This window comes from Brassica oleracea, chromosome C9, assembly GCF_000695525.1.
Source record: "Brassica oleracea var. oleracea cultivar TO1000 chromosome C9, BOL, whole genome shotgun sequence".
Taxonomy (NCBI): Eukaryota; Viridiplantae; Streptophyta; class Magnoliopsida; order Brassicales; family Brassicaceae; genus Brassica; species Brassica oleracea.
In genome coordinates, this window is record NC_027756.1 from 10,249,190 (window position 1) to 10,260,501 (window position 11,312).

Genomic DNA, 11,312 nt, shown 5'->3' on the forward strand with positions numbered 1-11,312 from the left:
TCATATGACATAAAACGAGAGTGGACTAAATTGATACTATAGTTCAAGGTCTTTTCATAGGATGGCTACATCCATGGTGACATGTGCAGCGACTCATTAGACATGTAGTTATAAAGAAGAAGCTTCTCTTCTTCCACAAAGCAGAAACCGAGAAGTGGCGCTAAGTTAGGTGATGCAGCTCCCACAACTGATTCATCTCATATCAGAACTTCTTTTCCCCTAGCTTACATGTGCTCAAGTGCTTCACCGCAAGTGCGGAGCCACAAGAAGAAGCGCCTTATACGTTTTCGATATCCTAGTGTATAAGATAACGTTCTCAGAATTGAAACCATTAGTTTTTTTTTTTTTTTGACAAAAATTGAAACCATTAGTTGCAGCCATCAAATCCCCATGTTTAACCTTAACCACTAAGTCTCACCAAACTACTAATTTCTCCTTACGTTAATCTACTTCTCTTTCTCTTTGTCTACTATGTTCTCCTGATTGTAACAAGACAAAATTGCAGAGAAACCCAAGAGTGGTGTTTGCAAAGTTCCATGATTTAAGAACTCAGTGAGGATCAGTGATAAAGGTATGGGTTCCTCGTAAGCATCTTATGTCATCTTCATCAGCAGCCATCGCAGGAGAATAACAGAGGAAGATGATGAACATAGTAGTGATAATTAATAAAGGTAAGAAGCTTTATGGGGTTTGAGCCGATCTCCATGGACGAAGTGTTCAGAGATTTTTTTTTTGTATCTTCCAATGGAGCAGAGAGAGAAAGCTGCAAGTCATACGCATTTAACAATCATCTCAAGGGTTAGATAGATGCAAAGTAGCCGTCAATTGTCTTCTGTATATTTTTTCTTTTTCAACATTAGATGGATGTTTTATTTTTATTTTGAAGTCTCTCCAAATAACACATGTAGAGGTTGGAGTTTTATAGCGACACTTTATAACTGGAATTAATGTAAAGTATCCCAAAATCACATTCACAGCTTTTTCTTTCAAAATAATGTTTACTTTTCAACAATAGTGGATTTGATATAAGTTTTGTGAATGATTAACTGAATAACAGGAGATTTGCAAGTGTTTCTAATAATTTTAAGTAAATTCCATGTTTAATAACAGGAGATTTGAAACTAAATTTTAAAATTCTTAATCGAATAACAGGGGATTTGAAAACAACTCCAAAACCTTTTAAAATCATAGTTTCAATACACCCCCCTAAATATCTAAAAGACCAAAATCTTACCCGAAAACCAAAAATATCTAATATTTTAAATATATTTTTAAAATTTGAAATTTTACCCAAAACCTGAAACTATAACAGAAAACGCGAATCCAAAATTTATAATAATATTTTTATACTGAGAACATATACGAATTACTCAAATATACATAATATGAACAAAACATTCTAGGTACTTTGGGTACCCGGAGTCCAACATAGACCCGCATGTCCAAAAAATCTAATAGGTATTTTTTTTTTCCAATCCCGAACCTCAACATGTATATCGTATTGGTTTGGTTCGTTTATCAAATTTGAGTAAAATTTTCATATTTGAGAAAGAGTTACATAAGAGTGTATATAAAAAAATCTCGAATAAACCTATTCATAAGTTATATAATTTTGTGGAAGCCCCATTGGTCCAGTGGTTTGACCAAGGGTTCATTAATGCTTCTACACCAAGAGATCTGGGTTTCAATTCCCAAAGAAGGTGGAATTATGCGAATTAAAGGAGAAAAAGCTTACAAGAGATCTACAACATGGCGCAAGGAATACCGTCAAACGTAGATCCGATAGGGCGACTTAGGTAATGCAGTCAGGCGTGAATCATCATACGGCAAGTAGAATTGTCGGCTGTAGAATCGTCTGTAATATTTCTCATAGTTGTAATAGCATAATTATTCAGCGTTAAAAAAAAGTTATATAATTTTAAACAAATTTCTGTATTCGATATAAACGACTTTATAACATAATAATACACAATATATTCAAAAGACTATCTCATATCAAATTTCGTATAAAATCCGCGCTTTCGAAGCGCGGATCAAAATCTAGTTTGACCTTTATAGTTATTATAATATAATATTTCCTTTTTTCCGTAAAGTTACGATGAATTAAGCCATATAACAAATTAACGTATAGACTAATTCCAATTGGTTGGTTTGTCTTATATATAAAGTGATGCAGCAAATGATTTTAGGTGATGCCGATTTAATGTAAAAACGCGAATAAGAAGATATAATACGATTACTTGACTGATTGTATAGATATTTCAAAAGAAATTTTATAATAAATTGAATGGAATCCCTTAATTTATGCTCCAAGATTTTTAAGTAATTAAGGAATCAAAATAAATGGTGACGCATATATAATTATTGTTTTATATGTTATTCGATATGCTCTGTCTATGGTCAAATGTGGTAGTCAATACTGTTTTCTAAATTTTGGAACTATAATATAATACTTTCCAAATTTTGTGAAAATTACAACCGAAAAGTTAGGAAAATTTAGTATTATGAATTGGCGACAATATCCGTTTCTACTCAAATCTTGTGCGTCAACCCTAAGTATGATTACTATATAAATCATCCTAAACTCATTTCTACATCATCACAACCAGAGAGTTTCAAAACTGCGATAACTAGCAAAAAAAAATAGTTCTTTGAATTTCATCTTGGACTTGAAACCTTACAAGTCTATGATAAATGTGAAAGTCATTCGACTTTGGAAATAGTACTCAGATCCTGATGGTCGTAGATGCAAAAAGTAGGTTGTTTTAAGTCTTTAGATCGTATGTTACTTTTGTAGCACCAATTTTTTATTCAACATAGTAGAATAAACAGCCAAGATCATCTTTTCACCTTGGCACCTCTAATGGATTGTTTAATCAATTTTTTACTAATAAATGATTAAGCATCCTTCAAACACCACTTTTTCAACAGTTTAATTAAGCACCCCTCAAATAGCACTTCTTATTTTATTATGGTATTTTCTTTTTTGTTAAATCCAAAAATTATTAAGCATCCTGGTTAATGGTGCTATCATGTTTTCATATGGTCTATTTTTTTCAGGGACAAAATCCATGCTACTGTTAAATCTTTTTTTGGTTTTTCAGTTTGATCTCTTTCTGAGACAAGTTTTTTTTTTTGTTTTGATAAATGGCTATGTGACAAGTTTAAAAGTAAAAAATACAAACTAAATAAAAAAACAATATCTTTGATTTTCTATCTTTTATATGAGATCTGAGTTTTCTATCTGAAAAATCTTACAACTATTCTAGACAACCAGAAACCTGCATCTAGACAACCAGAGACCTGCATTCTTTTGATTGGATGAAAATCTCAAGGCTCTAGACTAACAAAAAAAAAAAACAGAGAAATGAGTGTTAGGTGTAGTATGGGTATGGTTCTAGATAATTATGAAAAACCTCAAGGGCATTTTGATATACTTTTGTAATTCATAAACTGAGAAACAAATGTAATAATTATGAAAAGCTTTGAATGTCGATACTGATTACAATATCATCTCGATAGTTATCCATATCTAAGATCTCATCACGATCGTCCAAAGACTCTTAGCGTCTACAATTACATAAAAAGCATAACCTCACTACAAATGACTCTCTTCTTTATTTAAACTCAAGCTTGTACTCTTCATTCTTCTATGGCAAAGATTATATTTTCAAACTGAATTTTTTATATACATAGCCAAAAAAAAAATGTTTAATAATCCGTCCGTAGAGATTCAGATTAATCCATATACCTAATCTGCATTGTTCTAAGCTCATGAGATATCTCAAGCACCAGCCCTTGCATAATATTTTCAACGACATCAGAGACTACACCTTCAGATTCACCACCACAATCCGACCAAAGACACGGCTTCATCAGATCAGTCTCAACGACCTGATCCAATGTTCTTGGAGAGTCACAGCAGAGTAAACTCCAGTCAAAGCGTCTCATAGTCTCGTGGATCAGATCTTCTTCTCTAAAGGAAGATGGTAGGTTGACGACTCTCGAGTTCTGAGATGGCTTGAAAGGCCAAAACTTGATGTCTTGGCGGTATATCTCCCGGAGAATCTCGTCTGTGTAGTCAAGAACAAGAAGAAGCTGGTCGTTGTTGTGATTGCCGTGTGAGAATTCGTCTAGAAGTGATGTTTCTTGGTTGCATTTGGCCATAAGATTGGTCCAGTTCAGTCTTGAAGCTCTGAGAACTTGCTTCACAAACTCATGAACAGAGTCTTTCTCGAGAAGATCGAAAGATAACAATCCAATCTGCTCTTCTGCAAGACAGTAAGAGACTTAGTACTGAGACTAAGTGATTAAAAGATTGAAATAATGAAAGGATTGATCGATCAGAGAGACAAGAGACTAACTGTTTCTGGAGCTAACTGTTTCGTCTAACATATGAATCCTCTCTAGAACTGAGACGGGACTCGGTTGCTCCTGCTCATGTTCCTGTTCCTGTCTTTCTAGTCTCGAACTCGACTCCTGCAACGATTTAAAGCATAGATTAAACATCAAATCCGTGTAAGAGACATCTATTGTTTCTCTCGGAACTTACAGCTGATGAGCTCTCTAGATCTTCTACAGGAGTTCTCAGACATGTGCACTCAGCAGAACCTGTACTGTTGTCGTTGAGAGACCTTAAACTGGAGTTGTGAGGATTCGGATCGAAAACCTCCAAGTCCTTGTCCAAGGACCACAGCTTGAAGCTCTCTCTTCTCTTCTCCAGCCTCTGCCTTCTCTCTTTGAGTTTTGTCTGCAAGCTACTCAATGCTTTAGGAACTTCATAAACCGGCGACGAATCTGATCTCTCCTGTTGCCTTTCCACCATGAATCTTCTTGGCAGAACATCGTTCTCCATGCTTAGCTTGAAGACATCAGACTCGACCCGCTTCTTGCGCCTAAACACAGGTGACTCCGGGCTTCTATAGCCAACTGCACTTGTAGAAACATCACCACCAGCCTCGGTTTCTTTAGCTTTAATTTCTGCCTGAGTGTTCTCTTTGTTAGATCCAACAACAAGCTTCAACTTCTTGGCTAGATGTTTGAATCTCAAGTACTTTCTATCGTCAACCGAGCTTGATATTCTAGGCTTCAAGAGAACAATCTCATCCAAATCCTTCACCTTAGGTCTCTCCAAGTCTTGACCTTTTTTGGTTGAGAAAGAGTTAGGATCTTGTAAGAGTGTAATGAACAACTCTTTGTTAGAGCTTAGAATATCTAAAGCTTCCATGAACTGCTTAGACCGGTCTTTCCCCTTCTCCTCTGCCTTGGAACAGATCAAAGTTTCAGCTGCTTCATCCACACAAACTTGAAGGTTGATCTCTGAACTCTTCCTACAATCTCTCCCATTCTTCAGATCCTTATCATTTGTATTCACAATTTCACTGGAAGAAGATTGCTTTTGCTTATCAGGGCTTTCACTAGTTGCCTCCCTTAGATTCTTGATCCTCTTTATCTCCCTCTCTAGCAATCCCTGAACAGGTTTTGGTTCATAGCTCTCATCTTCTCTTTCAGAACTTAAAGATCTTCTCCTCGTTTTACTCTTACATGGACTCTCTCCTTCCACAATCCGCTGAACAAATTAAGAGATTCAGTTTTTTTTTTACTTACCAAAAAAACTGACAATTTGAAAAGGCTATACTTACATCATGACACTGACATCTCTCATGAAGTCTCTTGAGTAAGTCAAGCTGACTTTTAGTATAAACATTACCTGCAACAAAACAAGAATCAAAATTTAAAACTAAGATCATGAAGTGATCCAAAGAAACATAACAGTACTAACCTGCAGAATCTCTGATGGGTTTCTTGTCTGAACTCAGTTTCTTATTACCAGATTTAACATGTCTGAAATCAAAGAAGTTGATCAGTTTCCAACCGCAACCAGACTTGTAACTCTCGTAGACGAGAGGGCTTTTAGGGAAAATTGGAGTTCCAGGACTCTTGCTGCTTCTTGGTGATCTCCTTTTCTCCATTGATTGATCAAATAACTCTGTCCTCAGTCTAGTACAAAACCGATTCTCAAAACCCTGGAAAAAAAAACAGAAACCATATCTTTTAAACAAAACACCAATTTAAACATAAACAAGAAACAAAAAGAAAAACAGAGGATTTTTCTAACTATGTCTGAAAATTACTTCTTCTGGATACAGAACTGTCAATTTTACTTTCTGGGTTTCCGTTTTATCCCTTACCCTAAACCCTAAACTGAGATTTTCAGTTTCATCATGAACAAAGGAACTTACTTTAGTATAATAATGTAAAATATACAAGTATATATGTGCTTGTATAGACTTATCTTATCAGAGATTTGCTTACCACTGAGATTTCAAACTTTTTTCTTTGCAGAGACAGTGGAGCCAATCAAGCACTGAGCTTTTGTGATGGACTCTGATTTTTAAGAGTTAAAAACCGCAAACTTTTGTTTCCACATACAAAAGAAAAATAAAAAAAGTGCTGAACATGATTGAGGTTGAAGATCTTTAGCGAAAATTAAAGGGACCCTTGTCTCTTCATCTACCCTTCTAATGTAAAATGTTTTTTTTTTTAGAATTGAGGTTTTTTTTTCTGTCTTCAAGAAAATTTGTAAGGACAATAAATGAGGATTACTGTTTATTCTTGGAGATGGGTCCTCTCGCCATTAAATAGGCTTTTTAGTCTCCTTATGAAGGAGAAGAGGAAGAAGATGAAGTAGGACTCTTTATAAAATATAAGAAATGATTTGAAGAGAAATGTAAATAATCAAAAGACCAATTGAAAATAGATCTTTATTAGACTATCTGACAATTTTTTTTGTTTTCTTTTTCACAGGCAAGCAGACATTTTTCATAGTGAGATTTTTGGTTTATATCTGTAATAATTTACAACTACCTTTTAAATTTGCAAAATAAATAAGCGAAAATGAGAGAGGAGAGGGACGTGAGACTGAAAGAGACAAGGTAAATTTGCAGATCGTTTCACATATAAGACAATGCTTTCAAATAATGCTTTTATTTCTGTCATCTTCTTATCTACAAATGCATGGGAAAATCGCATATTCATGCATCGATTTAGCTAAAATTAGATAATTAGTATTTGAACTCAGAAATCATGCATACCTAATATTTTAACGTAATTGTTTTTGAACGTAGATATTCAAATTTCAAAATTATGATTTATATCTTGATGAAATCAAATAAAAGGAGATGCTAAACTAACTACAATATCATTTAATTTTATACAATAAAAGATGTTTTATCTGATTTGGCGGTGGAATTTACATTTATCATCTATTTTATTAAAATAGAAGTACACATATAGAATACTCCTTAGACTTGCACAATATTTACAACCCAATGCCACTCAGAATTTAATTAACTTAATATAAAAAGTTTGTTTTTTCCGCGTATTGAATATTTTTCTAAAATAATTCAAACTAACTACAATAAAGGAAACAAATAATTAAATAGTTATGCTTTTCTTTTCCAGGTAGTCAAGAATCAATTAAAAATAAGCATTATCCTCATAAATCAATTAAGAGGTTGATTGTTTGTAGTTTTTTATTTAGTTTTTGGTCTTTGTTTTTGTAAAAACCATTTTTCATCCAAAAAATGGTAACTATGTCCCATTAGACTAATCTCACATACTTTATGTCCCATTAGGCAAATTATTTTCAAAATGAAAATAATGCCTTAAATTCAATTATAAATTCGAAATTACAATTAACAAAACAATTGTAAATATTAAAATATAATAAATAATTAAAGTGATTAAAATAAGAGAAAACATTAAAAATCCTCAAATAAAAAAAAAATAAACCTACACTTTATGTCCCACTATTTTTTTATTTTATTTTTGTGAAAAATCGTTTTTTCATATATGGAAATTGAATATTTCGAAATATTTTTTTTCATTATTTTTCGGAACTGATTATTCTTATCCGTAGAATAGAGTAAATCTGTAGAACTCGGTTTCTATAGGTTTTTAGATTTATAGTAATGTGTAGATTTCGATTTCTACAGGTTTTAGATTTACTATAAAACCAAAACCCAACTTTTGTGAGTTTTTAATCAAAAACGAATTTTCTTTCTTTTTTGTAGAAAGTACTGCATTTATGTATTGATAATTAAATAAATAATATTTCATAAAGAGAAAATTTCCGTACAAGTTTTGTTTGATAAGATATCATTTAAAAAATAATGTAAAATCATTTATTTATGTCTCATATCTGTAAATAAATTTTGATATTTATATATAATATTGATTAATTGTAAACCATTATTTATTAATTTCTATAAATACAATTATTGAATAACTGTAGGGATTATTAGACACACTAAACTATAACTAATATTTTATAAAAACTAAAAGTATTAATACAATATATTATATAGTTTTCTAAAAATAGCCATTCAAGTGTTAAAAATAAATAAATTATATACAACAAAATTTATAAATATTTTTAAATTTAAGTATTTTTAATTTTGAATAATAATATATATTTTTTGGTTTATATTTTAGCCTGATACTTTATTATTTTAAAATGATGTATTGATTATATAAGTAAAATTTCTAAGTAGTTTCAAACTTTTAAATATTTTTATTTGTGTGTAACTTTATATATATCTTATTTATATTTTACTATAATATATTTTTATAAAAAAATATAATAATTAAAATATGTTATTGTATTGTAATTTAAAATAATAATCACAATATTTTGATAATTTTTAACTGTAAAATATAAATATTATTGCTATTTTGTTGTATTATTTTAAAAGAATGCATTAATTAATTTTTGAAAAAAAATATAGCAAAACCAAAAACAAAATCAAAATCTAGAAACCAAAAACCAAAAACAAAAAAAAACTGAAAACCAAAAACCATAATCTAAAACCAAAAACTAAAATCAAAAAATCAAAAACTAAAACTAAAAATTACCAAAACAATCATCACACATGTACAATCGGCCATGGCATTTATGATCTTTCCTAACGTGATTTATAAAAAAAATTTCACAATACATAAACCTTCTCTATTTTGAAAATTATGGATACAACTATACAAAATGAATATTCTATGGAATAAATTGCCTACAATCTTTTTATTTCCTTACAAATGTTATAACTAATGTATCAATTTTTAATACCATACTAACTCATATTTGTCTTTTTTCCTACTGTTTAATTAAGAAAATTGATTCTCCAGATATTTTATACATAAATATAATTATACAAATTTTGGATTTGTGTATATGATATCTAATAAATATCGGCCATATAATTTACGGTAGAACGAAAAAAAGTGATGTAATTAAATATTTCCGTTGTCTTTCAAAATGTTATATTAGTACACACATTGCAAATCATGTATAACATTTACTACAAACAAAGATAAAAAAATAAAAATTGACATCCGCTCGATCGAGCGGGTCAAAGTCTAGTTTACCTTATCAACAAAGATACCAACCATGATAAATCTAAATTATGTAAATTTTTAAGAAAGAATTACACTGTAATATAGTTTTTAGTTTTTTATAACAAAATAAGACATTTTCTTCTACGTACACACTTTTTCCTAATTTCATCATATTTCGTTTAGTTTTTCAAGTTAAAACAGAACTATATACTAAACAGCATGACCCACTATCATCACTCTCTTGTCTTCTTCATTCTCAACTTTCTCTTTTTAATTTTGTTTATTGATTATTTTTATAGAATTTATTCAAGAGATCGCTTTGAGATTTTCATCGATTTTTTTTTTCAATTATTTTTCAACAGATCGCCGTGAGGTCCCGTCGTTGGATGTCGTGATATGCAGGAGTTGGACGGCCTCATCAAGAATGTGACACTCAGCCTTGGCGATTTGGAACAAAATGTTCAACAAATCAGAAACAAAAAAAAAGAACAGCTTTGTAAAACCTTGAATTAGGATTGAAATCTATCAGATCTAGACAAAATGCATTAAAAAAAAACAAGTGAAGAATGTATAGAATCGTGAAAAATAGGTGAGAGAGGCGAACATTAGGGTTTATGGTCAAGAATGACCAAAAAAGAAGACGAGGATATTTTCGTAAATTTCCATCATTAATGAAAAAATCAAATTAAAAAGTTTATGTGTACATTACTTTCAAACTGTACATATGTACACTTAATTTTGTATTATACATCAAAGTGATTGTGTACACATTTTGACTTTTTGTAGGTTTTCTATCAAAATAACTAAGCATTTGCGACTTCATGAACTCACGAAAATGTTAATACAATGTACATGTGATTTTTTTCCTTCTTCCCATGTGCACGCAGGGTCGGGACATCTTTGAAATCTGACTGAACACAAAATCATTGAAATGCATCTTTTTAGCAATTGTACTCAAAATCATTGAAATTATTAAATTTCATACTTTTAGCAATGTACAAATGAATCAGTGTACATGTGATTTTTCGTATAATATTGTACATGTGGACAATAAAATATATTTAAACACGTTGACGATATTTGACACACTGAGTACCTTTCAAGTATCATTCTCAGAACTAAATTAATATTAATTTCGTGTGTACATTACATTTAAGCTATACATGTGTACACCTAATTAAACCATCTTTGAGCAACATTGAAACTCGCTTGTATTGTACACATGTACATGCTCGTTTGTATGCAATTGTGGTGTAGTTTGTTTATATATAAAGAACATATGTAGTGTACACATGTACACTTTGACGTTGATGTACATATATACACTATGATATAGATGTACGTGTACAATATGAGCACTTAGATGTTACTATTGCATCTAAATTATTTAAATTTAAGTAGCATTTAATTGTTAATAGAAAATTGTATTTGCATACATAATTGCATAACCATGGTCTGGAATACATACATGTGTAAATTTGTACATGTTTATATGTGTATATGTGTATACATGTACATGTTTATATGTGTTTATGTGCACATCTTCACTTGTGTACATTGTATATCATTAAAGCAATGTACCGTACAATCATGTTTTTCCACTAAAACCGCAAATCACATTGTCTGCTTAGAAACCCAAAACCCAAAATCACATTTTGAATGATACTTGAAAGCTACTCACTGTGTCAAATATCGTCCACATGTACAGTATTATACGAAATGATGCATGTACACCGATTCATTTGTACATTTCTCAAATTATGATATTTAATAATTTTGTGTACATATTTTTTATATTATATTTTAAATTCATATTAACATATTGTAGGGATTGAATTGAACAGTTAAAAGTTTTTGGACAATTAAAAGGGATGTATCTGAAAATTTGATAGTTTGAGCCAAATTAGTAATGTGAGAAA

At 30.9% G+C, this 11,312-nt stretch overlaps 1 protein-coding gene across 3 annotated transcripts; it reads right to left on the bottom strand.

Moving 5' to 3' along the window:
* Positions 1-3,595: 3,595 nt before the first annotated feature.
* LOC106312842 lies at positions 3,596-6,720 on the bottom strand. Of its 3 annotated transcripts, none has more exons than XM_013750513.1 (6): positions 6,607-6,720; positions 5,783-6,026; positions 5,643-5,710; positions 4,553-5,569; positions 4,365-4,479; positions 3,596-4,271 (listed from the first exon to the last, which is right to left on the bottom strand). In XM_013750513.1, the coding sequence occupies exons 2-6, from the start codon at positions 5,970-5,972 to the stop codon at positions 3,739-3,741; spliced, it is 1,923 nt and encodes a 640-aa protein (XP_013605967.1). In that variant the 5' UTR covers positions 5,973-6,026; positions 6,607-6,720; the 3' UTR covers positions 3,596-3,738. The 3 variants fall into 3 exon arrangements, with proteins under 3 accessions (XP_013605967.1, XP_013605966.1, XP_013605969.1); XM_013750512.1 differs by having other exon boundaries at positions 6,316-6,719; XM_013750515.1 differs by lacking the exon at positions 6,607-6,720 and adding an exon at positions 6,135-6,268.
* Positions 6,721-11,312: the final 4,592 nt, after the last annotated feature.

What these genes read in the sequence shown, in the direction of transcription:
- LOC106312842 (XM_013750513.1), bottom strand. Translation starts at nt 5,972, where the DNA reads ATGGAGAAAAGGAGATCACCAAGAAGCAGCAAGAGTCCTGGAACTCCA. An exon ending in ATCTAGAGAGCTCATCAGCT is followed by an intron (nt 4,480 to 4,552) that starts GTAAGTTCCGAG and finishes AAATCGTTGCAG; the next exon opens with GAGTCGAGTTCGAGACTAGA. An exon ending in AACAGTTAGCTCCAGAAACA is followed by an intron (nt 4,272 to 4,364) that starts GTTAGTCTCTTG and finishes ACTGTCTTGCAG; the next exon opens with AAGAGCAGATTGGATTGTTA.